This window comes from Acomys russatus, chromosome 13 (assembly GCF_903995435.1).
Source record: "Acomys russatus chromosome 13, mAcoRus1.1, whole genome shotgun sequence".
NCBI lineage: Eukaryota > Metazoa > Chordata > Mammalia > Rodentia > Muridae > Acomys > Acomys russatus.
Genome location: NC_067149.1, coordinates 41087850 through 41114770, shown reverse-complemented (window position 1 = coordinate 41114770; position 26921 = coordinate 41087850). Strand labels below are relative to the sequence as shown.

Below are 26921 nucleotides of genomic sequence, written 5' to 3'. Positions count from 1 at the left end.
ATCATGTGATTACTGGGAATTGAACTCAGGACCTCTGGGAGAGTACTCAGTGCTCTTAACTTCTGAGCCATCTCTCCAGCTCTGAAATGTCTTACTTTCAGAGTCATAATGTAAAATGGTGCAGCTGGTCTGAAAAATTTTGGTGGCTTCTCAAATTGTTGAACATAGAGCCACCAAGTAACTCAGCAATGCTATCTTTAGGTACATACTCTATAAGCTGGAACTGAGGTTCAAATAAGGGCCTGCACACAACTGCTTATCACAGCACTGTTCCAGCAGCTTGAGGGTAAAAGCAACCTATGTCCATCCTCGGACAAATGAAAGAACAAAAGTCAAATATACATAAAATAGACTATTCAGCTACAATAAAAATGGAGGTCTGACATGTTCTGTAACACTGAGAACACTGAGAGAAAAAAGGCAGACAGACACAAACACTATATGAGTCTACAAATGTCTTTACCTAGAAAAGGAAAACAGAATGGAGACTACCAGGCCCCAGGAGAATGTAGGGCAAGGAATTATTGCCACATTGGAACCTTTCTGTTCAGAATAATGAAAGAATTATGAAAATGAAGTGATTATACTTGCATATTGTGAATATTCGATGTTACTGATATATTTAAAAATAATGAAAATGGTAAATTTTGAATATATTTTGCCACAATTCAAAAACAAAATAATAAAGTAACAATTCCCAAATACTCAGCTAAATGAGAAAACCGGGTACAGCAGCAGAGAGGGAAAGCAGAACAGAGGCAATGGTGAGCTGTACATATTCAGGGGCCCCTCGCAGACCTCTACAGAAGCCACACCGATGGCCTCAAAGAAGGCAAGCCAGATGCTGTGCAGCTCTCCGTACACTGAATTCTGTACATGTGTGTGTGTGTGCGTGTCACCTAGCTAAGACAAGTTTTAAACAAGGTACTGGTTGTTCAAAGCCACGGCCCAGAATTAGTGCCACAAGGTGGCATCACAACTACAAGAGCTGTGAGTTATGATCCCAAGCCAATAAGCTTTGTGCATATTTTTACTCCCTTTGCTTAGTTTTCTTTGGCAACTAGTGACTACAGAGGACAGCAAGCCTAGGTGAAGTTCAGCTTAAACATTCGGCGACTCCACTGTGCTCCATACAGAACGTGGGAAGCAAGGCTTTTAGTCTCATGGTTGGCTCACTACAGGCTCAGACCCATCTCTGTTCCTATAGTCTAAGATTTCTTTGCTGTTTTTATTTTGAGATCCACTATGTGGCTCTGGCAGGCTGGGATTTGCTGTGCAGACCAGACTGGCTGAAACTCACAGAGATCCACCTACCCTGTCTCCTTCCTGAGTGCTGGAATTACACATGAATGGCTGTGCCTGGTTGTTGGTTCTTATTATTTAGATAGGGTCTCATTAGGAACTGACCTGGAACTTGTAATATAGCCCAGGCTGGTTTGGCATGCACAGTCATTTTAGTTTTATTTATTTTTTAATGTTGAGACAGCAGGGTCTCTCTATTTTGTAGCTGTGGCTGTTCTGGAACTTGCTATGTAGCCCAGGTAGTTTCTACTACTCCATAGGCTTAGTCTGGCAATTTTCAAATAAAGAGGTTTAAAACATTCTTTCTCAACACATGGACTCTTACCTGAATATGGTTGCTGGTTCCAGACTGCTGGCTAAATGCTAGTGTGCTGAGAATACAGAAGATTTTTCGTATTTGCTGAGGGGACATATTCTCCAAATAATCTAAAATGCCCTATGAAGAAAACAAAATGCCCAAAATGAGGTCATCGGCTATCCCCTCTCTCCCTACTTGCCTCGGTTTTTCAAGACAGGGTTTCTCCTTACAGCTCTGGCTGTCCTAGAACTCGCTCTGTAGACCAGGCTGGCCTCAAACCTACCAATCCCCTTGTCTCTGCCTCCTGAGTGCTGGAATTAAGTTGTGCGCTACCACTGCCCACCGCCTTCTTTAAATTAGATTTATTCATCTTATATGTGAGTGTTTTGCCTGCATGTATATACATGCAAGGCTGGTGCCCAGGAAGGTTAGAGAAGGGCATCAGATTCCCTAGAACTAGAGTTATGGGGTGTTGTGAACCAGTATGTTGATGCTGGGAACCGAACCCAGATCCACTGCAAACATAACATGTTTTTAAACGCTGAGCTATCTCCAGGCCTCCACCCCAATTTAAAACAGAACAATTACTCAGTTATTCCACTACTGGTATTTCTCCAGGATGCCAAGCCGACACATCACTGAGATATTTGCACATCAATGTTTATTGCAGCACATACACAATAGCTAAGTTTTGTAAACAACCTAGGTGCTCATCAACAGTGGGAAATGTGGTGCCCATATAATGGAACATTTCCAGCCATAAGGAAGAAGAAAGTTGTTTGCAGGAAGATAAATATACATGGAAATGATCATATTAAGTGGGTTAAGTCGGTATCTGACAAATACTGCAAGTTTTCTCTCAATTGTGATTCCTAGATGTTACGTAGCTACATAAAACCATGTATGTACAGATGACTTGCTTATGCTTCTTACTCTTAAAATCCAAGGAAAAGACCAGCCTTCCTAAGCACAGCAGTTTACCACTGCTTGGCACGTAAGTATAGAGAAGTGTTTCTGAATGAGCTAATACTCGGATCATGATGCACCTTTACATCTATATGTACATGTCTATACATCCCTCCCACATTTATAGCTCTCAGTATCTAAAGAGTAAGAAGTAAGTTTTCACTAACTTATGGGGAGCAGTGACACTGAGATACATGCAATAGAAAATGGGTCAGCATTTGACAGTACAGACGATACCTTAACAAACACAGCATTCAGCCTCATAGCGGAGGGGCTTAGCACAGTCAGCTCAAGGAGGACATCCAATGCAGTGTCAACTTCAGCCTCGTTCCCACTGCAAACATGGGTCACCAGGGCACCAACCACTTCCTATACAGGGAGAGCAGCAGGACAGTGTGAGACAGAAATATGACATGCCCATTGTAAAAGGTTCATTGCCACGGCCTTTTTGTTTTGTTTGTTCTTTGAGACAGGGTTTCTCTTATAGTCCTAGCTGTGCTGGACTCGCTTTGTAGACCAGGCTGGCCTCAAACTCATAGATGTGTCTGCCTCTGCCTCCCGAGTGCTGGGACTACAGGCGTACTCCACCACTCCTGGCTGCCCACAGCCTTTCTAACCTCTGTCTTATTCTTTATTACCTAACTGCCATGAGCACTGGCCTCACGAGGCCTGTAATCACCCCAGGACAACTACACTACCACACAGTTATCCTGGTTTTTTGGACCTCACTCACTATCCTATATGCTGGCCTCAAACTTGTGAATCTCCTATGTCTCAAGTAGTAGGGTCACAGAGATTACCACTCAGGCTTGACCTGCTTTCAGTAATGTATCAGTGAGCACTATCAAAACCTCCTGATTTGGCTCCTTGGTGTAGTCCTCAGAATCTTTATCCATGAATTAAACTATACTTAAGTTGTATTATCGCTAGGCGTGGTGGAGGCAGAGGCAGGTAGATCTTTGTGAGTTCTAGGTCAGCCTGGTCTACAAAGTGAGTCTAGGACAGCCAGGGCTGTTATATAGAGAAACCCTGTCTAGAAAAACCAAAAAAACAAAACAAAACAAAAGTTGTGGTTGTCTTAGTTGTTGAAATTTCTTGAAAAGACTGTACTAAGGAGCTAAAGGCCTTACAGGTTTTGTGAATAAGAGCAGAGGTCAGGCTGGCATGACTTCAAAATAAGGCCTCCTAGGGAACTGCACTCAGGTACAAGCACACACATACACAGGCATAAAAAAAACAAAAACAAAAACAAAAACTGGTGTGATGGCTCATGCCTTTAATCCCAGCACTCAGAAAGGCAGAGGCAGGCTAATCGCTGTGAGTTCAAGGCCAGCCTGGTCTACAAAGCGAGTCCAGGACAGCCAAGCCTAACACAGAGACAGCCAAGCCTAACACAGAGACAGCCAAGCCTAACACAGAGAGACACTATCTCGGAAAAAAATAAAAATAAAAAACAGATAAAATAAAATCTAAGAGCAGTTGTTTGAGGGACCACATGATTCTAAACTAAATTTCAGTTCTCACAGTTGGATCCTCCAAGCCAATCTTATCACTTCAGGACAGAGACTAGAAATGATTATTTTCTTTGCTTATAAAACAAGGTTCTGCACTGTAGCCCAGTCTGGCCTCAAACTTTTGTTTACTGTCCTGTTTCTATTTCCTGAGAACCGATTACAGATGTGTGTTACTACAGCTGGCTTAGAATTGAGTTTCTAGGTTGTTGGTCAAAGTTATCTCCCCTTCCACATCATCTACTCACCCAGAATAGACCTTAGAGCACATCCAGTTTAAAATTATACCTTTCTGTATCCTTGTTTCTTCCTTACCCAAGTAAATGTTTCAACATACCTGCTGGCAGTAAGTATCAAAAAACTTAAAAGTGTGTTTGTACAGGAGACTGCCAAACAAAATTATCCTCTGGTCCTGAGCGTGAAACAAAGTCTGAGCTAGTAAAAGAATGGATGGGCAAATATCCTTGAGAACCTGGAAGAAGAAAAGACAAGGAAAATAGTGTCATAGGGCCCAGTGTGCTATTATCCACCACTATCACCAAGGAAAAGCACCTGCCCGAGCTGCTGCCTCCTCCTCCTGACACACAGCATCCTGCTCTCACACTCTGCTCTTCCTCTTCAGTGCTAAGCACTGAGCTCAGAGCCTGGTACAAGGTAGACAAACACTCTGCCACTGAGTTAGGTCTCCAACTCCAACTCTCACTTTCACTTCAAACAACAAAACTTTTTTTGTACTCTAGATGGACTCAGACTTTGTCGTCACAAAATGAGCCTGCACTCTGACCCTTCTGGCTCCATATCCTGAATGACAGTGTGACTATCCAAATATAGCTACTTCAAGAAGACGTCATCTTAACTAGACCCAAAACAGACCTTCAGTATTCTGATTCTGCTCTCAGGGTCGGAGTCCATAAATAGATAAGAACTAAGCTTGAAGTTCAAAAAAATTAAATAATAAGCTTAAATATACAATTACTGTTTTTTAGTCTACAAATACAAACTAGACTGAATAGATTCCAGTTTTTTCACTCAGTCATATGCCTCCCTGGGTGGGCTGCTCTGTCCCGCTCAGTCTACAACATTTAATGTTACCCAAATTGAAGTGTGTGTGTGTGTGTGTGTGTGTTCATGTGAGTACAGGTCCAAATGTGTGCTGGTGACCATTCATGCCAGTGCATGTGGAGGACAGACGTAAACCTCAGGAGTTGTTTATCCATTTTTTTTTTTCTGACACAGGCGCTTTCACTGGATCTGGGGCTCAACAAATGCTAGACTGGCGGACCAGTGAACCCTAGGGACCTGCGTATTTCCACCTCCCCAGTACTGTGATCATGAATGTCTGTCACCAAGCTCAGCTTTTTTGTGGGTGCTGGGAACAGAATTCAGCTCTTCAAGATTGTGTGGCAAGCTGAGCTACCTCCCCAGGTTCGAGGCCAGCCTGGTCTCCAGAGCAAGTCCAGGACAGGCAGAGCTGTTACATAGAAAAATCCTGCCTAAACCCTCCGCACCACAAAAAGCAATACAGACAGACATTGAGGGACCAAAGCAAACAACGTTAGTAATTCCATCTTCTTTACTGATATTGTCAAAAAACCAAAACCCAGGGGTAGTAGTGAACTGCAGAGGCAGAAGCAGGTGGATCTCTATGAGTTCAAGACCAGCCTGGTCTACACACCAAGTTTTAGGCCAACCACACAGTGAGACTCTCAAAACAAAAACAAAAATGAAAACATTTAAAAATTATATTGAGGCTAGAGAGATAGCTCAGCAATTAAGAGTGCTTGCTGTTGTTCCAACAGCTCAGGTTGGGTTCCCAGCAACTATTCCAGGTAACTCACAGCCACCTGTAACTCTAGGTCCAGAGGATACAGTGTCCTCTTCTGGCCTCCAAGAGCACATGCACACATGTGGCAAATAAACACAGGGACATGAACACATACGCAAATATAAAAATAAATTTTTAAAAAATCCAAAAGACAAAAGAACTTGGAATTTGAGTCATAGAAATTCAAGATGAATTAACTTTCTTAATGTCTTCCTGAGGGGTGAAAGTCCATATTGCGCTGGCTCAGTGATATCATTGTCTCAACCCAACAGAGCACTTACTCTACTGCTCTGCAACAGGCTGAGCTCCTGTCAAAGAGCAATCCTAGGGGAAGGTGATGGTGAAATACTATCTTCCCAGCATCTTTCCGCCTGCATCACCCACCACCTGCTTCGCCCACTCACCAAGTAATGAGTAGAGAAGGTACTGTCAAGCAGCTGTTCTTGAATGCAGCCCGACTGAATTTTGTTTCTCAGTAATTTTTCTACACCCTTCTTTGTCTGTGTGCTGGTGCTGTAGATGATGAGCAGCATCGCCACATCTAAAGCCTGTCAGGGAGCAACACCAGAGCTTGACTGTCTTCTACTAAAACACACCCATGGGGCTCACACATTATTAGAAAGCCACACAGAAATACTTTTCAGAGAATCAGGTGCAACAACTATTATCCTTTGGTATTTCCTAAAAATGTATCTGAATTAAGAATTGAGAAACGGGATATTAAGAGAATTTTGAACATGTTTACATTTGCTTAAAAAAATAAATGAAATAACTTGACAATTAAATATATGCTTTTGCAGGGCATGGTGGTGCACGCCTTTAATTCTAGCACTCAGGAGGCAGAGGCACGAGGATCTCTATGAGTTTGAGGCCAGCCTGGTCTACAGAGCGAGGCCAGGACAGCCAGGGTTGTTACACAGAGAAACAGTTTCAGACAAACAAACAAAACACCGTCAAAAGAATTCAAATGTGTGTTTATAGCATGCTCATGCTTGCAAATCTGTAAACAAATAGGTATTAAGGCAGTAAAGGATGTGAATTTACTTTTTGTATAAAAACAAAAACAACAAAATAGGGACTGGAGAGATGGTTCAGAGGTTAAGAGCACTGGCTGCTCTTCCAAAGGTCCTGAGTACAATTCCCAGCAACCACATGGTGGCTCACAACCATCTATAATGAGATCTGGTGTCCTCTTCTGGCTCTGGCATGCAGGAAGAACACTGTACACATAATAAAGAAATAAATCTTAAAACAACAACAACAAAACAAACAATTGGATTATCAGCTGACCCACCAAGATCATTTTCAAGATAATCATGGTGGCAATTGCCTATCTTTCCAGAGCGTGGCAGTGGCAGTAGAGGGAGGAGGGTCAGGAGTTCAAGGTCAACTTCAGCTAGAGAGTTGAAGGCGGTTGGATAAGACCCTCAACTAAAAAACATCCCACAAGACAAACGATTCTAACCAAAGCAAAACCTTCAGAAGAAACAATCAGTGCACAGAAGCACTGACATCCAGCTGCTTCAGAGACGTCCTAGGACTGAAAGACAAACAAGCTGGACATGGAGGCGCCTGTTTGTGATCCCAGCACATAAAAGCTAAGGCAGGAGAATCATCCTGAGTTTAACACATCCACCCTGGATTGTAGAGTGCTTTACACACACACACACACACACACACACACACACACACACACACACACACACGAGAGAGAGAGAGAGAGAGAGAGAGAGAGAGAGAGAGAGAGACAGAGAGACAGAGAGAGACAGAGACAGAGACAGAGACAGAGAGAAAGAGAAAGAGAGAGAGACAGAGAGAGAGAGAAGGAGGGATAGGTCCAGTGCCACTGCCTGCCTTAAAGTGGAGAGACTAACCTATCCAGGCCAGAACTTCATGGCAAGGTAAAATCAGAGAATGCCCTTGTCTTGACAACTCCCGTGTGGGAAGAAGGCCAGCCATAGGCTGAGGACCGGGACCCACGGCCCCATGGGGAACTGCTTCTTGGCTGTAACTTCATGTGAGTGGAACAACCTCCTACTGCCTACTGAGCACTGTAGGGCAAGTTCATTTCCAGAATCAGTAGTAAGAGCACAGGCAGGTCACCACTCTCGGGTTGTCTTCTCCACATATCCAACACTATAGGAGTAGCTACAGAAGCATAACTGCAGGGAGGACAGGAAGAAAGTCGGACAGCACAATAGGCATGCAATTACTTTAACCTCAAGCACATGTCTATTACCTTATGTTCAGCCTCTGACTCAATGCGTTCAATTGCCTAGAAAAACAAGGACCACAATATTAAAGATATCAGTGGAGCAGGTTACACATGCTTCATTCTACATGTCCTGCTCATCTGCCCATCATCGTTTATACCTGAATGACAATTTTTTTAAAAATATTTTTCTTTAAAGATTTATTTATTATTTATACAGTATTCTGCCCACACGTGTGCCTGCCCACCACAAGAAGGCACCAGATCTCATTACAGGTGGTTGTAAGCTACCATGTGGTTGCTGGGAATTGAACTCTGGACCTTCCGAAGAGCAGATTGTGCTCTTAACCTCTGAGCCATCTCTCCAGCCCATGAATGACAATTTTAAGACTTTTATTTCATCCTGCCTTACACATCTGTCACTGACTGACACTCATGGACCACCTTGATGCTCAAGGTTGCAAGGATCTTACTCACCTTAATCCAGGCTTCAGAAATAGCTTTCTCGTATCTAATGGCTGACTTTATTACATCAAAGACGAGAACAACACAGTCCTTATCACTGTTTTCTTGATTTCCTGAAGAGCTACAAACAGCAAAGCAGGAAACATTATTTCTTCCACTTACCAGCGAAGATCTTAGAGGATCTGAGTTTCTGATTATTAACCATATAGGTTCTGGAGCAAGTCCCAACCTCAGCTGTAAAATTCTGAAGAACTTGCACCATAGACTATGTGGATTTGGATGGCTAGGGCAGCACACACACTAACCATCTGAAAACCTCATTATGCTGTATGTAAATGTAGCCTTATTACCAGTATTTGTGCTTTATATGACAATAAATATCCTGTCTTCAAGATAAAAGTAAGAAACTATGATTATGCAAGGAAAAGAATGGCAATTGCAAATGACTCCATACCTTGCTTGTCCTTTACTTTTCAACTTGCTTTGGGAAGCCTGAACTTGTGCTGGCAAAATAAAATGCTGCACATTCAACTTCTCCCGAAGCTCAGAAATCACCTATGGAAAGTCAGCATTAGCCATGTATTCTGTTCACTCTTGATGGACAGGCACAGTCCAATCTCCTACTGGAACCATAACAACCCCAAAATACTGAGGAAAACCCTTGACCTGTAACAAAGGCATGTGAGTAGACTGGCTGAGGACAGCTGAGGACAGTATGTAGGCATGTCTACACAGAAAGAGCAAATGTCAGCCTGCTGCAGCTTATGCTGAGGAGTCAACCAGACTGGGCTGTGTTCTCTCCCAACAGCTATCTGGAGTAATCAACATCATCAATTAGTCTAGGGCCAGAAACAGCATCTTGCACTACTTACTTAAATAATTTACCCATTCATCTTAATGCAGGCTTGGTAGAGAAGGATTCGTACCTCAAGAGAAGTAGTGTCTGTTACAGAATGAAGAATGAACTTTACTATCACAGGTAAATCCTCTAGACGGACAGACGACAGCTTGCCCATCACCAGCTGGCGGATCTAAAGACCAAAAGCACAAACCACTTTACCTCTCGCCCAACGTAGACCTATCAGTAGAACTCCCTCGCCCAATGTAGATGTATCAGGAGAACTCTCATTTGATTTTCCTAAACTACTTGTAGTTTAGGAAGAAAGACCTTCTTTTTCCCCAAATAACGAACTTTCACAATTATAAACGTTGAAGACTATTCCAACACAGACAAGTGATAAATATCTAACAGCATTGCTTTTAATACTTCAGAGCCTGCGTTCACGACTGAAAACTGGAGAGCTCCCTCCCTGCTGCCCTTGCCAGAGAGTTCATGGACCTGTCCCTAGAGGGTCTGTCTTTGGATGTTACTCAGAGAGAAAGAATGATGAGAAGCTAACTCCTTTGGAATAATTCTTCTCTGTTACTTAGAAGATAACTAAGGCTGGATTAAGAGACTGCCATATAAAACCCGGCTAAATTCCAGAATGCTTATATCTAAAAAGTCACAAAAGAAGTAAAAACGTTGTTTTCCTTGAGGGTTTTAGCATCCCAGGCTAGCCTTGAGCTATGTAGCCGAGGATAGCCTTTAACCTCTCTTCCAGCCTCTCCTTTCTTTATGTGTATGCCAAGACACCAAGTTTACGTGGTGCTGGCACCACAGCTTTGCACATCCTAGGCAAGCACTGCATCAAGTAAGCAATATGCCCAGCCATCGCACCAGTCCTGAGTTTGGTCCCCAAAACTCACATAAAAATATCCTGGCCTGCCGGGCGTGGTGGCACACACCTTTAATCCCAGCACTTGGGAAGCAGAGGCAGCTGGATCGCTGTGAGTTCAAGGCTACAAAGAGAGCCCAGACAGCCAAGGCTACACAGAGAGACCCTGTCTCAAAAAACAAAAACAAACAAACAAACAAACAAAAATCCTGGCCTGGCTGTAAGTGCTTAGAACCCAGCATGGGTGCTTTGGAGACAAGCAGATCTACTGAGGCTGCTGGTAAGTGGCCAGAACACCTGCGGCTGTCCTCTGGGTTCAACATGGGGACACACACACACACACACACACACACACGTACACACACACACACACGTACACACACACACACGTACACACTTACCACTTAAGAGATGAGAGTGTGATTCAATGACGAAATGTCTGCCTAGCATTTGTGGAGCCCTGGGTTTGATCACCAGTACAGTAGAAAGCAAAACAAAACCCAACTAAACTGCATGGCTCAGGCCAGACCTGGGGATACACAGAAGCTACCCCAGCACTGGGAGGCTCGGCAGAAAGAGCTTAAGTTTGAGGCCAGTCAGGGTTACATGGTCAGACCATGTGAACTATAAAAGAGTTGGTGTGGGGCTGGTTTCTGACCCCCCTGATGCTGACGATGATGTGTGTGTGCAGCATGATGCGTTCATGTTTGTGAGTATGGTTTCAACGCACGATTTTCTTTCACTGTACATGATTTTTTTCCCTATTTCTGTGAAGCAGGATCTTCCCTACCTTAGACAGGAAATTTGGGTCAAGCCGAAGACTGGAAAAGACATCCAAAATTGGAACAGTCAGCGAAGTATTCTGCATCAGCAGCTCACTGTTAATAATAAAGGAGAAGCTGGGTAACAGTTTGAACAGAAGCGGGCAGAATACCACCTCACTAGTGTGGGTAGGACAAGATACGCAGTTACCCCTGGGTACCTGCAGTGGTTGGTTCCTAGGTTCCCCATGGCACCAAAATCCTTGGCTGCTTATGTCCCTTCTATGAAACAGTGCATTATTAGCACTTGGCCTGCTCATCTTCCCACATACGTCAATCACTGCTAGGATACCTGCAATACCTGAAGCAACGTAAAAGCTAGGCAAATAGTTGTCATACTCTATTGCTTACGGAATAATGACCAGAAAAGGTCTGTATGTAAGTACATGTGCTGCTGGAGGAGCTCTGGCCCTGCTGCGATCCCTGAGACTGTGAACTATAAAAGCCTGTCTTTTGTTTATTGAGACCTACACACACCTTTAAGAACTTTTGGGTTTTTTATTAACAGATGTCATTTAGCCAGCCCTAGCACACACCTTTAATCCAAGAGCTTTCAGTACACAGGATTTAATAAAGTTAGCCCTAGGTCAAGTGGCAGAGCAAGCAATCAGCTGGCAGGGATTAAAGAGCTGATGGGTATTTAAGATGGCTTGTGGGAGTACAAGGAGCTCTTTAGCTCTCGAGCTCGTTAGCTCATTGGTCTTTGGCTTTTGGGGCTTTTTAAGCTTTGAGCTAGGAAGCTTTTGGCCTTGGGTTTTTTGGTCTTTTCCTTCTGACTGTTCTGAGTAAGTGAGCCTTTGGCCATGAGCTGCGTAGGAAGGTCAGCTAAGTGCTTTTCTTTCTGCATCTGTGAGCTAGCATGTTTTCACCCCAGCATCTGTCTCCTGAGTCTTTATTGGTAAAACAGAATGATCTGGGATTTTCATTTAAAACTACGATGTACAACTTTTCTTTTTTGGAAGATTTTTAATCTGTAGGTGCTTGAACTTGAAAATGAAACCCACCAGTTCCTATTAAATGGTTGCATTCTGGCGCACACCTTTAATCCCAGCATCAGGAGGCAGAGGCATGAGTGCAGTCAGCAATGGATCTCAGCAATAGGTCCTCCTCAGCATGAGTGTGCACTGAATAGATCATCTAGGCATCCAAACATGTAGTAGTAATTTAGGCTCCACAAGGGATTTTGATGTGCAGCCAAGCTTAAGAACCCCTTAGAGGAAATGAAGGAGAGACTGCAGTCATATTCTCTACAGCCCAGCCCTGAGCCAGCACTTCTTATTAACAGGTGCACCATTACATGAACATATAAGGGCCAGCTAAGTGGCTCAGCAGATAGGGGCATTTGCTGTCAAGCCTAAAGCTCTAAGGTTGATTCTGGGAATGTAAAATGTGGAAGAAAAAAACCAACTCAAGAAAAATGTCCTCTGACCTCCACATACAGAGGCACATGTATACATCAACCTCAGCCACATACACACAAGATAAACATAAAGAAAGAAAATATGTGGAAGGCAAACATAGTGGCACACACCTTTAATTCCAGATCTAGGACTTGAGGAAAAAAAAAAGAGGATCAGAAGCTCAGGGTCATACTTGGCTCCAGAGTGAACTTGAGGCCAACCTGGACTATATAAAACTCCATCTTAAAAAGGGGAGGGAGAGAGTCGATGGGACTACACAAATACATGCTCCTCCTAGAAACCAGGTCACATCCCACACCTGTTGTCCTGGAACTCACTTCCGAGACCAGGCTGGCCTGAAACTGCTTGAGATCTGCCTGCCTATGCCTCCCAAGTACTGGGATTAAAGGCATGGGCCACCACGCCCAGATCATTTTTATAGTTTGAGGTAGGATTTAGTGTATCCCAGGCTGGCCTGAAAGGCAATGTAGCCAAGGATGACCTTGAACTTCTGGCCTTCCTGCCTCTACCTATGCCACCACACCTGGGTTATGTAGTATTAGGGAATTAACACATTTTGTACATGTCAGGCAAGCAGTCTATCAACTGTATTATATACCCAACCACTTTCCATGTGTGGTTTTGAGTCTCATGTACCCTGGACTGCCTTTGAATGTGCTACACAACTGAAGATGAACTGAAACATCTGTGTTCCAGTCTTTATGTCCCAAATGCACGTGTGTGTGTGTGTGCGTGCACGTGTATGTGCACGCATACTAATGCGTACCACAGAGCTTATATGGAAGTCAGAAGAAAATGTGTTTGAGTCAGTTCTCTTCTACTATGTGGGTTCCAGGATCAAGCTTTTGTCATCAGAGATGATAGACAAGTACCCTTCGCCCAAGTTACCACATTAGCCCTAAATGTAGCTCTGTTCATACTGTAATGAACAAGTGCCCTGGTGGAGGCTCCATGAGACAGTCCCAGCGTTTACCCACCTGAGCTCTTTCCCCACATTAGCATGCTGGGAATCCCCGAGGATCTCAGGAAGGCTAGTGATGAAGTCATGCTGTAAGTTGGCTGGAGCAACACTGATCAACTGCATCATCTGGGTTGTGAGGTCCTGCAGGGAGAACAGTATTAGAATTGTAGCACATTACTCAAAATAAGCACTACTTACTCACGAAATTCAGACCTGAAATTATCATGTATACAACATGAGCATGATATACTCAAGCTCAAAATTTAAATCAAAGGCAAATAGGCGCTGGGGAAAGAGTGTACTCAATGATAAAGTGCTCTCCTTACAAGCATGAGGAGTTCAGAACCTGGGTACCAGAGTGTAGGTAAAAGATGCCAGGCCACAGTGGCATGGATTTGTAATCCCAGTTCTGAGGAAGCAGAGGCAGGGATACCCCTGGGGTGCATTGTCCAGCCAGCCCATATCAGGCTATTTTGGCAAGTTCCAAGCCACTGAAAGACTGCTTCCAAAAAAAAAAAAAAAAAAGTTTGCGTTTGCAGGGAGGGATGTTGCCCGAGGAATAACACCAAGGTTGTTCTCTGACCTCCAACACACACACACACACACACACACACACACACACACACACACACACATAAATGCTTCACATGTGTGCTTGCTGGATCCCCTGGAACTGAAGTCACAGATAGTTGTGAACCAGCATGTAGGTGCTGGAAACTTAAGTGAGGTCTTCTACAAGAGCAAGTGCTCTTAACTTCTGAGCCATCTTTCCGGCCCAGTGGCTCTCAACCCTTCTAATGCTGTGACCCTTTAATACAGCTCCTCATGTTGTGGTGACCCCAGCCATAAATTATCTTCATTGCTACTTCATAACTGCCATTTCGCCACTGTTATGAATCATAATGTAAACATCTGATATTTCCAATGGTCCTAGGCAAGGCCTGTGAAAGGGTCACTCAGTTCCCAAAGGGGTCACAGCCCACAGGTTGAGAATTGCTGCTCTAGTTCCTTTCCAAATATTTAACATATAACAAACTATATTTAACTTTTATAATTAAGGAAGTTTCTGCCTTTTAAAAATTATTTAGCAATGCATGAGCTCTGTGTCTGTGGGGCATGTGCCCACTAGAGGACAGCTGTGTGGAGCCAGTTCTTTGCTTTGACTTTTATGTGGGCTCCAGGGATGAAGTCAGGTCTTCAGACTGTCACAGCAAGCACTTTTCCCACTGAGCAGCCTCACTAGTCCTCATAGAGATCACAAGAGGGTCTCTCTATATGGCCCCTCTTCTCCTTCAGACTTTATGTCTTCCCACATCACCCCTAACTGCTGGGATTACAGACGCACGCCACCCCATGCACCCTAAGCTTCTTTTGAAATAATTTCTTTAAAGATGTATTGATTTATTATGCATACAGTGGTCTGCCTGCATGTATTCTATCATGTGATTGCTGGGAATGAACTCAGGACCTTTGAAAGAGCAACCAGTACTCTTAACCTCTGTGTCATCTCTCTAGCCTGAAAGGAATTTTTAAAGAGTCAAATACTCAGGATTTTCAAATTACAAAAGCTGGATAAAGATAATGCATTAACAAGAAAATGAAATTTTCACTTAAAAAGAAAAAAAAATCTTAAAAATTGGAAAGGTTTGGCCAATCATACAAAAACTTGTTCATTTTCTTTGTGCCAGAGTCTGACTATGTAGCCTAGGCTGGTTCACTTAGACCTTCCTGCCTCTGCCCTCCAAATTTCAGATTACTGGCATTTACCACCATCCCTGACTAAAACTTTTATTTGTTTTCAGACAAGTTCTCAGTATGTAGCCCTGGTTATCCTGGAACTATGTAGAACAGGCTATCCTGACCTCACAGAGATCAGCCTGTCTCTGCCTCCTGAGAACTGGGATTATAGGCCTGCGCTACTCTGCCCAGCTGAAAAAAACTGCTTAAAACAATAAAGCCCCCAAACCTACCTTGCTATCCACAATTCTATCCAGCCATTTTAGCTGATTGACAATGAGTCGGGACATGTTGATTCCATCACTTTTCTCGCTGAAATGTCAGAATAAGAAGAGATTTAGTTGTCTGTCTCTCCCCCACCCTCTGTCCCTCTCTACATGTCAATATTCTTTTCTTTCTTTCTTGGTTCTAGGGCCTCACTGAACAGGTACTTCACTACTGAACTCTGTCACCTACAGTACTTCAGCCAGTCAGTTAACACTACTACACAGCCACTAGTTATGGGGCACCGAGAGAAAACACAAATGTGACTATTAAAAACAACAGAGGGGCCGGAAAGACAGCTCGGCAGTTAAGAGCACTGGCTGCTCTTCCACATGATCCAGGTTCAATTCCTAGCAATCCACATGGTGGCTCATACCACCTGTAACTCCAGTCCCAGGGGAACCGGCACCCTCTTCTGGCCTCTGCAGGTACCAAGCATGCATGTGGTTCAGACATGCATGCCGGCAAAATAACCAAACACATAAAATAAATGAATAAAGAACCCAGACATGCTTATACATGATGAAGAAGATGACTAGAATACTGTTAACAGTGTGCACAGAGGCTTGAATGACAACGGCCCCTACAGGCTCATAGATTTGAATGCTTGGTCCCCAGTTGGTGGAAGGTTTGGGTTGTTGGAGGATGTATCCCAGGTGGGCTTTGAAATTTCAAAAGTCTGTGCTCTGACACCTTGCCTGCCTGCCAGCTGCCAATCCTCCTGCCATGAGGGTTATGGACTCATCACTATCTCTGAAACTGTAAGCCACAAACAAACTCTTCTTTAAGTTGCCCTGGTCATAGTGCTTTGTCATGGGGGAAAAGACTATACAGTATTGGCTATGGCTAAGAATGGAAAAGAGGGATAATACTTATCCCTTGAAAGTGAGTGACAGGCTGGAGCGTATGGCTCAGGTTAAGAACACTTGTTGATCTTCCAGAGGGCCTGGGGTCTATTACCAGCACCTATATGGAGGCGCACAAGCAACTACACGTCCAGTTTCTGGGGAAGGAATGCCATCTCCTGGCTTCCTTGACCACCAGGCATTTAGACAGTGCACAGTATATATGAAGGAAAACAACCATACACATAACATAAAACAAAAACAACTTAGCCAGGCAGTGGTGGCACACACCTTTAGTCCCAGAACTTGGGGGCAGTTGTTGTTGTTGTGACTTTGAGATAGGGTCTCATAACAGAGTTCTAGACTGGCCTGGAACTCACTATGTACCTGAGAGTGATGCTGAGTTTTCATCTTCCTGCCTCCTCTTCCCAAGTGCTGGGATTATAAACACAAGCCATCATGTCTAGCAACCATATGTAAATCTAAGGTTTTGAGACATAGAACCTACCTGCTTTTCACGATGAATGATCTGTGTTCACATAGAACATATGCCAGTAACTGTTATAGTTAACAAAGGCTCTATGAGTGTGGGGGAAATGCACTAGTATTTTATCTTTTTGTCTTTCTTTCTTCCTTTTTGGAGGCAGGGTCTTATGTGTCTTGTGCTGGACTCAAACTCACTGTGTAATTGAGGATGACTGTCTAAGTTTCTGATCCTTCTGCCTTCATCGCTGGAATACTGAAATTCATGTGGTCATGGAAACCAAACTCAGGTCTTCAGGCTAGGCAAGGAGTCTACCAACTGAGCTATACACTCCCAGCTTGCACTGCATTTTAAAATTTAAAATAAATGAAACTCGCGCTATAGACCAGGTTGGCCTCAAACTCAGAGATCCACATGCTTCTGCCTTCCAAGTGCTGGGATTAAAGGCAAGTGCTACCAAACCTGGCCCTATTTTTTTAATTTTAAATTTCTGTCTTTGTTAATTAAATTGGACATTTAAATATTTGATGTTCCTATACTTGAGATTTTATATTTATGTCTCTTTAAAGTTAGGCTGGTCTTTTTCCTTCCTGACACTTTAAAAAAAAATTTATTTTAAAAAATATTTATTTATTATTTTATGTGTACGAGTGTTTCACCTTCATGGTGTCTGAGCACCACATGCATGAATGCTCTTGGAGGCCAGAAGAGGCTGTCAGATACCCTAAAGCTGGAGTCAGAAATGGCTGTGAGTGGCTGTGTGGGTCCTGGGAATCCAAGTCCAGCATTCTGCAATAGCAACCTATGGTCTTAACCACTAAGCCATCTCTCCAGCCTCTGACATAGTAATTTTATTTTATTTTTAAATTTATTTTTATGTTTTTTGGTGTTCCATCTGCATGCATGTCTGTGTGAGAGTGTTGGATCCTGGAGTTACAGACAGGTGTGAGTTACCATGCTGGGAACTGAACCCAGGTCTTCTGGAAAAGCAGTCAGTGTTCTTAACCACTGAGCCATCTCTCCAGCCCTGCCACAGTAATTTTAAAATATAAGCAGTATACACACAGGCAAAGACTGACGACTTGCTCCCTCCTAGGAAATGGCCACTACTGCCAGGGTATTATGTACCCTTCTAAGAAGAACCATCATATTTACAAGCACACATGCTACTTATTTTAATGATCGTAGTATTCATGAAGTAACAGAAGAAATGTTAGCACTCACTTAGGAACCTGGAATGTTAAACATGACCATAGGATGTTTCAGAAGAAACTTTCTACAGAGTCCAAAAAGCATCAGTGTACACTCAGTGTTTCAGAACAATTCCACTTACTTTTCAAAAAGAAACTGTGGCACTTTTTCAAATAACATTTTGATAATGGCAGGCTAAAAGAGAAGACATGCAGTCAGGAGATGGTCTCAAAATATACAACAGAAATACATTAGTTATCAAGTCAAAATGGCATGCAGGCCTGCTGGGGCAGCATCAGGCCAGTGGCTACACGGTACTCTAAAATGCTACCATTATACTGAAGAGTTCAGTAAGCTGGGTTTAATGGAGACAACAGCTGCTTCTAATTAAGACAGTACTGCACCTCACCATGAAGCATTAGATTGTGCCTGAGAGGACTGGACAAAATACAAAGTGGACAAACTGTTTGTCATATTTGGGGAAAAAGAAAAAGTAAAGTGAGCAAAGAGGTAACCATGTAGTTGAGTTTTGTGGATATACCTGTTCTCAATGCATTCTTATGAAACTAGTTAACCCTGAGAACTAGTTGATCAGTAGATGGCTTATTTTAACATCTGTAATAATAATCATTAAAAGAAGATGTATATTCATAAGTTTCTTCCACCAGAGCTCTTGAGGAAACATTTTAATATAACAGATATCCTCCAAGGAGATCCACACAGATACTGTATTTTGAATATTAAGGCATCAATATTAAAAATATATATTTACAATATAAAGACATGAAATATTAAAGAATGATTGTTTAAAAACTTAAAATAGGCCAGGCATGGTGGCACATGCCTTTAATCTCAGCACTCCGGAGGCAGAGGCAGGCGGATCTCTGTGAGTTCAAGGCCAGTCTGATCTACAAAGCGAGTCCAGGACAGCCAAAGCTACAAAGAGAAACCCTGTCTCAAAGAACCAAACACCACCCACCCACACCAAAAAAAAAAAAAAAAAAAAGAAAGAAAGAAAGAAAAAAGAAAAAGAAGAGATTAAACTAAAGAAGAGGAAAAGGGAGGATGGGTGGGAAGATATTGCTCACCACATAGTTTTGTTCAATTTGAAACATTAAAGCATGTCAGTGTACTAGATACTCTATAAACTATGGAGAGCTAAGGCTCCTTGGCTAAGTGTCCTTCCTCCTCTTGCAGAGTTCTCAAGCTGGATCCCAGGAACCCGTGTCCTGCCGTCCACAGCTGCCTTGTACTTCAGACCCAGCACCTCTGGCCTAGTCAGGCGCCTTCACCACCTGCACTCACAGCATGTACCCACATTCCTGCCATGCATACACCAATTAAAAAATAAATAAATAAATAAATAAATAAATAAATAAGTAGAAGAGGAGGAAATAAAGGGCAAAGTGAAGTTACATAAGTGATGGTACAGAAGAGAAAATACAGCGATAATTACAATCCTCAGAGCACACAGCACGTGGCTGTAAGAAAGAGGAAGCGGGGCAGGCACGAGGGCTCAGCTGGTAAGAATGTGTACTATTCTTGCAGAGGACCCAAGTTTGGGTTCCAGGACTCATATCTGGTGGTTGAAAACTGACACCAGCACACTTGTGCACTAGCAATTTAAACTATTTTGTGAAATAAACAAGAATCGTACACTTAGGAAACGAAAAGCACTGCCACAGCAAGCAGCCTAATACCAATTCAGACACAGACATGGCTTGCAGACTAAGCTCAGTCAGTGCTGTGTAGAGCTGGTGGCAACCAGCTAACCCTACTCTAGTCCCCACGTCACACGCAGCAGCGCCTCAGGCGGTGCTGCACTCTCACCTGCAGAATGTCAATCCCCAGAAGGAGCTTCATGAGGCTCTTGGAGTAAGATGCGCCCACGCTGGAAAAGAGAAGCACTTGGCTCCAATTTTGTTCACTTTGTTTTAACTATCTTTTCCACACTAAAGTAGTTAAATACGCAATCCTTCAAGATAATACTCAAAGCCAGGCTTGAAAGCAGAAGCCTTTAGTCCCTGCATTCAGAGGAGGAAAAAGTAGGCAGACTTCTATGAGTTTGAGGGTATCCTGGTCTACATAGGAAATTCCAGTACAGGTAGGGCTGTATATTGAGACCCTGCTTCAAAATACATATATACATACAGGAATAAATACATAAATAAATAGACAAAAATATAGTTGTTTTTTTCTTTTGAGGCAGGGTTTCTCTGCGTAACAGAGCCCTGGCTATCCTGGAACTCTCTTTGTAGACCAGGCTGGCCTCAAACTCAGAGATCCACCTGCCTCTGCCTCCCAAGTGCTGGGATCAAAGGCATGCACCACTGTATAGTCTTATTAGAAATAAAATATGAACATAAGACAGCTCTTAGTAAGGGAGACAGATATGTGAAATCTTATCCATATGTGTTTCATAAAGCATTCCAGTTCTTTGCCATGTAGCCTCGGATTAAATAATTTTAAGGTTACACTTAAACTCTGAGTAAAAAAAAAGTTATAGTGGCTAGAGAAATGGCTCAGAGGTTAAGCACACTGACTGCTCTTCCAGAGGTCCCAAGTTCAATTCCCAGCAACCACAGGGTGGCTCGCACCATCTATAATAAGATCTGGTGCCCTCTTCTGGCCTGCATGTGTACATGCAGGCAGGGCACTGTATATAGAATAATAAATAAATAAATCTTTAAAAAAAAAAGTTATAAATCAAAAATAAAATTGTAAAACAAAGAAAACTGCATTTTTTGTGCCAACCCAATTGCTACCAGACTAAACTTCTAGAAGGCAGCCTCTTCTCCACACCTGGCTTCCTCATCCTGCAGGCGCTCACAAGACAGCAGGCAGTTTCTGAGATTGTCGCAGTCCTCGGTGTAGGACTCCAGGCCATTGACAAATTCTTCTATTACCTAGACAAGGAGATTGTACAACCAAGACAAGAGAAGGTAAGCTCTGGGGCTGAACACTTGTTATGAGCCACTCAGCTGTGTGCCACGGTCTCACAGTGCTCATTCCATGCACTTCTGGCAGAAGCAGAAGCACCACAGAAAGTACGTACTTTGGGATAAGAAGGATGCTTTCTCAAAGCCTGAAAGAGCTTCCTTTGGAAGATTATCTGGTCCACACCTACAAGGGAGGAAGGAAGGAAGGAAGGACAGCTGTTTAATGTCTACCACTCCTTCCTTAAGACAGGCTTTACATCTGACGATGCGCTACAAATATCTTCTCTCTTTCTTCTTCTTTTTTTTAATTTAAATTTAAATTATTTATTTTTACTTATGTGAAAGTATGGACAGAGGCTCTGGCCAGGAGCGAGAGTTATAGACACTTGATGTAGCTGCTGGGAATCAAACTTTGATCCTCTTGAGGAACAGTGTATATATACTCTTAACCACTGAGCCATCTCTCCATCCCTGCTAACAATATTTTCAGCCAAAACTTTTAAATCTAAAGTAAAAGACTTAAACTGGTAGATGTTAGACACCAACTGTCCTACAAGTAACCTAGCATAGAGTTAGTAAAACAGAGCTATCTATGCCCTAGAAACATGTTTCTAACCTTATATGGCTTGCCATATTTTCCTCTGACATGGATCTACTTGCTTCCTCAGTATCTACACCTACACACACACACACACACACACATATGTATGTGTATCATAAAGGACTATTAGTAGTATATAAGTTATTTTTCTAAAAGAGAATTAGCAGTAACATAACATGTTATTTACCAAGCCTTAGAACATTAAGCTTGTGACCATAAGCACATTCTCCAAAAGCAGTCTCACCCCTCCCTCACGACAGAAGCCTTCCTTTCCTACCCTCCGTCAGCCTCTCCAGTCTGGAAATCCATGGTCTAGTCCCGAGCACTGTCAGTGAACTCAAAAACAGATTCTGAATATTACCTAGCTGATTTTGGTTCTCTCCGGTTCTAAGAGTGAGTCCTGACATCTTAAGAAGCCTTACAAAGACACTGCCATTTTCTTCAACTTCATGAGAGTCATGAGACTTCTTTGCCAGCTTGGAAAGAGGTTGTTTCATAATTTCTGTAAAATCAAACAAATGCAAGACCTTCAAGAATATGACCATAAAAATAAGAAGAAAGCAAAGATCAAAATCAAAACCCAGGACTAAATGTTCTGAGAGGAAATCTGATGTGCTCCTGAAGGATCACACTACCTGATTCTGAGTGAAGTGGAGTATCTCCAGTGGTGATCAGCAACAGTAGCGTCGACCACAGACAAACAAAGCAGCCACCGAATAAAGTATCACTCAGCAAGTGAGTTTTCAATAAAGAATATAAAATGTGTCACTTGAACAAAAATAACTATGGAAACACTTTCTACCTAAAATCTAATGCAGTGCCTGCCTCTTAGATGTTCACTGCAGTGGCTGAAAAGCTTATTATCATGCTAAATCTGGACCACACTCCAGAGCTACAGGACACCCTGACAATAGTCCCTGGGGTTTGAAGCTTTGACAAACTCTTAGGGAAACAATACTGACTCCTGACAAATTTGAGAACTGATGATCTGTCTCCAAAGCAGACAGAACAGAACAGGCTCCTCTGCACCACATCTTTCAGTACAAAGCGCAGGTTGTTTTCATCCTAAGGGTTTCAACACATAATAAACAGCAACAAAACAAACAAAACAGGGACCTGAATCTGAAAAATAATATGCCATGTATACCAGGCAAGCACTCCACCAACTGAGCCACATCTCCGGCTTCTTGTAATACATCAGGAGCTGTCTCTCTTTTGGAAATGTATTTCCAAAGGATGAGCTTTTTATGTGCCTATTTTCTGGTGTTTGTGCTTTTTAGGGTAAGGTTTCATTATGTAGCCTGCAACCCTAGAATTCACTACAACACAGACCACACTGGCCTGGATGGAGCTCAAATAGATAGGCCAGTCTCAGCTTAGTGCACGCTGAGATTAAAATCGTGCGCAACCATGCCTGGCTTGTTTACCTTTGTTTGTTTGTTTTGTTTTGTTTTTGGAGACAAGGTTTCTTTGTGTAGTCCTGGCTGTCCTGGACTCACTTTTTAGACCACGCTGGCCTCGAACTCACAGCAATCTGCCTGCCTCTGCCTCCCTGAGTGCTGGGATTAAAGGCGTGCGCCATCACGCTTGTTTACCCATTTTCTAAATTACTTTTTTTCAGTTTTAAAATTTCTACCAGAGCCAGGCGTGGTGGCATACGCCTTTAATACCAGCATTAGGGAGGCAGAGGCAGGTGGATCACTGAGTTTCGAGGCCAGCCTGGTCTATGAAGTGAGTCCAGGAGAGCCAAGGCTACACAAAGAAACCCTGTCTCAAAAAAATAAATAAATAAATAAATAAATAAAATTTTTTCTATGAAAATTTGGTATTCTCTGATCCTTTTACTAAGAGACTTCTAGAAACTTAGAATTTCCTTTTCTAAATCAAGCTTTTCCTGCTTGGTCTCTGATATAAGCCTGTAATCACAGCTATCCTAGAGGCTATGAAAAAAGATCAGAAAATTCAGGGTGTTTGGGCTACAAGATTCAGTTCAAGGTCAGAGTAGGCAATTTAGTGGCAAAAGTATAAAGCAAAAAGGGGAGTAGGATAGTAGGTCAGTGGTAGAGCACTTATCTAGCAGGTCTGAGGCCCTAGGTTCAAGCCCTAGTGCTGAAGAAGGAAAAGGGGTTTTAGCATTGAGTTTGAATAATTCTGAATGTTGTTCCACAGGCTCTTGAGTTGGAAGGTTGCAGACAGGTGTAGTGGGGCATGCCTGTAATCCCAGTACTCAGGAAGCCAGTTTGAGGCCATGGGCTAAGAGAGACTCTACCTAAAAAATAACCAGCCAAGAAAGCTCCCAAACAAAGGCAAAATGCAACTCAGAACTGCTTTGAGTGTGTGTGTGTGTGAGTGTGTGTGTACACGCACATGTACAAACGCACGCAGACCAGAGGACAACATCAAGTGTTCCGCCGGGCGTGGTGGCACACACCTTTAATCCCAGTACTTAGGATGCAGAAGTAGGTGGATCCCTGTGAGTTTGAGGCCAGCCTGGTCTACAAAATGAGTCCAGGACAGCCAGGGATACATTACACACAGAGAAACCCAGTCTCAAAAAACCAAAAAAAATCAAGTGTTCCTCAGGAGACATCCAACTTGATTTTTTAAAAATCTGCATTAATTACTTAGATATATGCATGTTTCTAAAAACATGTGTAGATACACATATTCTATGGTATGAGGGTGAGGTCAGAGGACAACTTTGGATAGGTTCTTTCCTACCTGAACTTTGGCGGCCAAGTCTGCACAGCAAGTGCCTCTACCTGCTGAGCAACCTCAACATCCTCACCTTGATTTCTGAGCCATCCACCCAGCTTCTATAATAATTATTTTTATGAAGGTGGAGAGTGAGGCTCAGAAGTTGTCCAAAAGTCCTCAGTGGCATTTGCGGTAGAAACTCAATCCTTCATCTCCTAGAGTCTCTGTATAGTGCAGTTTACTTTGTGTGCCTGGCCCTTTAAAGGATTCCTGGTTGACCTTATACCCTTCAGTGTGGCTGGCTCTTGGACTTCTGGGAACAAAAAGAGGATATAAACAAAGCCAGCAGAGGCTGAGAGAGATTGAGTAGGCCTGGAGTAGAGTTAGGGAGTAGGGTTAGAGAAGACAGTTGTTGCAGGAAGACTGAGCAGAGCTAGAGAAGAGACTGAGCATAGTGAAAACAGGAGACAGTTGAACGTGAATTAGGCTAGTAGACTGAGAAGCGAAAACAACTGGTGACAGCTGAGCCAGGAGAAGCTGAGCTGAGCCAGAGAAGATATTGTTAGGAGGCAGTTAAGAGAAGAACCCACAGAAAGCAGCAAATAAAGCAAAGGAGGACAAAGACCGACATCTCCGGGTTCTCTCCACCAATCCTTGAGAGATGTCAGCACTTGAAAAGTAGGAATGTTGCATCTTTTCTGTCTCACGCATCTGTGGTACACGTATAACAACGAAAGGCTAGATACTTACTGGAGGCATCTTCTGCCAGAGTTTCGTTATCCTTAGAGTCTAACCGTCTTCTTTTGGAAACCATTTTGACCAATGTCTTCTGTACTTCTATTACTTCCTTAAAAAAAAAAACAAAACAACCCAGGAGTTGGAAATTTATCCCAGTGGTGCACTGAGTGGTACACTCAAATATCAAAAGAATTAACAAAATCAGAGACAGGAAGTCATCCGCAAACTGTTCTATCTTCAAGCAAAGTGCTTGAGTCTTCACGTTAATGCTGTCTAAACCAAATTGCTGAGCCCAGCTCAACTCTACAGCTGGCCAGTATCTCTTCAAGGCTTATTGACCTAGTCGCTTCTTCCACAAGGCTACTTCTCTGTTGCTCAAGGGGGAAACCTATACCTCTTCACCTGAGACTCAAGAGCACCGCCCGGCCTCATCCGCCTGCTCTCTAACTGGCCACTTCAGTACTGTGTCAAGGACAGTGCTAAGCTCAAACCCTGAGAACAAGACAGACCTCATCCGTACTCTTGGCAAGTGTACAATATAACAAGGTCTTAATGTATGAGCCGACATTTGTGTAGCTGCTGCCTAGGAAACGCTCAGGGACATTCTGAAGGCTTGTGAGGACAGGCAGTCTACCCAGAGGTGGAGTGGAGAAGAAAAACAGGGACAATTCCCTTGGACACGTTTTCCTTCTCAATGCCATCGCCTTGAGGTAAGAGTGTCCTGCCAGACAGAAGAAATTTCATTCTTAAGATATTTACATTTTACATGTATGACTATCTGTACATACGTATGTGGGCCATGTGCACACTTGATGCCCACCCAGGCCAGAAGAGAGCAGTAGACCCCTGACGTGTAGTTACAGATGGCTGTGAGCCACCTTGTGGGTGCTGGGGAAAAAAATCCAGGTCTTCTGCAGAGCCACCAATGCTCTCAACCACTGAGTTATTTCTCCAGCACCTGTTGATTTTTAAGACAAGGCTTCACCATGTACATCAGACTGGCTGGTCTACAATGACCAGCTACATTCCAGGCCAGCTACAGATACACAGTGAGACCCTGTCTCAAAAACAAACAACAATCCCCGTCTTAAGTGCTTTAATTATAATCCACTCATATCTCACATGCTAACGTGAGACAGAGGTCATTATTGGTCTCCTAATCAGGGAAGGGCTTAGGGCCTAACTCTGGAAGTCTGGCTCCAGAATCTGATTTCTGGTTTTACTCATTTATTCATTTATTTACAGTTCTTAGAGCCTCATGTAGGCCAGAATCTGTGCTCTTTGCTTTATTTCTTTTCGACTGCTAGTGTAGCTGGTCTGAAACTCATATATAGCTAATGGCGACTACCAACTGATCCTCCTGCCTCCACCTCCTGAAAGCTATGACGATAGGTATGGGGGACAATACCCAACCAGCACCTGTGCTTCAGTCATTAGTTCTAAACTCATTATTATTATTATTATTATTATTATTATTATTATTATTATTATTACTATTATTACTATTACTATTACTACTATTACTGACAATACTCAACCAGCACCTGTGCTTCTGTCATCAGTTCTTAACTCATTATTATTGTTGTTGTTGTTTCAAGACAGGGTTTCTCTATGTAGCTCTGGCTGTCCTGCAACTCACTGAGGACCTGGCTGACCTCAAACTCAGAGATCCACCTGCCTCTGCCTCTGCCTTTGCCTCCCAAGTGCTGGGACTAAAGGCATGTACTACCACCACCTGCTACCCAAATTATTATTAATTATCTTAATTATAACAATGGTTTCTATTAAGAGTTCTAGGTTTGGAGAGATAGCTCTGGAAGTAAGAGAGTTTCGTGGTGGCGCACACCTTTAATGCCAGCACTTGGGAGGCAGAGGCAGGAGGATCTCTGTGAGTTCCAGGCCAGCCTGGTCTACAAAGCCAGGAC

The 26921-nt window shown here is 43.0% G+C and overlaps 1 protein-coding gene across 1 annotated transcript in view; it reads right to left on the bottom strand.

Moving 5' to 3' along the window:
- Fancd2 (FA complementation group D2) overlaps positions 1–25073 on the bottom strand; it is a 63575-nt gene extending 38502 nt beyond the window's left edge. Inside the window, exons 1-17 of the mRNA XM_051155089.1 lie at positions 25009–25073; positions 21923–22063; positions 21077–21144; positions 20824–20927; positions 19852–19912; positions 18164–18216; positions 15471–15549; positions 13517–13641; positions 11088–11175; positions 9506–9610; positions 9034–9134; positions 8592–8700; positions 8142–8177; positions 6307–6450; positions 4415–4549; positions 2804–2935; positions 1628–1738 (exon numbers count right to left, since the gene is read on the bottom strand). Coding sequence (XP_051011046.1) covers positions 1628–1738; positions 2804–2935; positions 4415–4549; positions 6307–6450; positions 8142–8177; positions 8592–8700; positions 9034–9134; positions 9506–9610; positions 11088–11175; positions 13517–13641; positions 15471–15549; positions 18164–18216; positions 19852–19912; positions 20824–20927; positions 21077–21144; positions 21923–22063; positions 25009–25072 — 1656 coding nt within the window. The 5' untranslated portion in view covers position 25073. The remainder of the gene's footprint in view (positions 1–1627; positions 1739–2803; positions 2936–4414; positions 4550–6306; positions 6451–8141; positions 8178–8591; positions 8701–9033; positions 9135–9505; positions 9611–11087; positions 11176–13516; positions 13642–15470; positions 15550–18163; positions 18217–19851; positions 19913–20823; positions 20928–21076; positions 21145–21922; positions 22064–25008) is intronic.
- Between the last annotated feature and the right edge of the window lie 1848 nt (positions 25074–26921).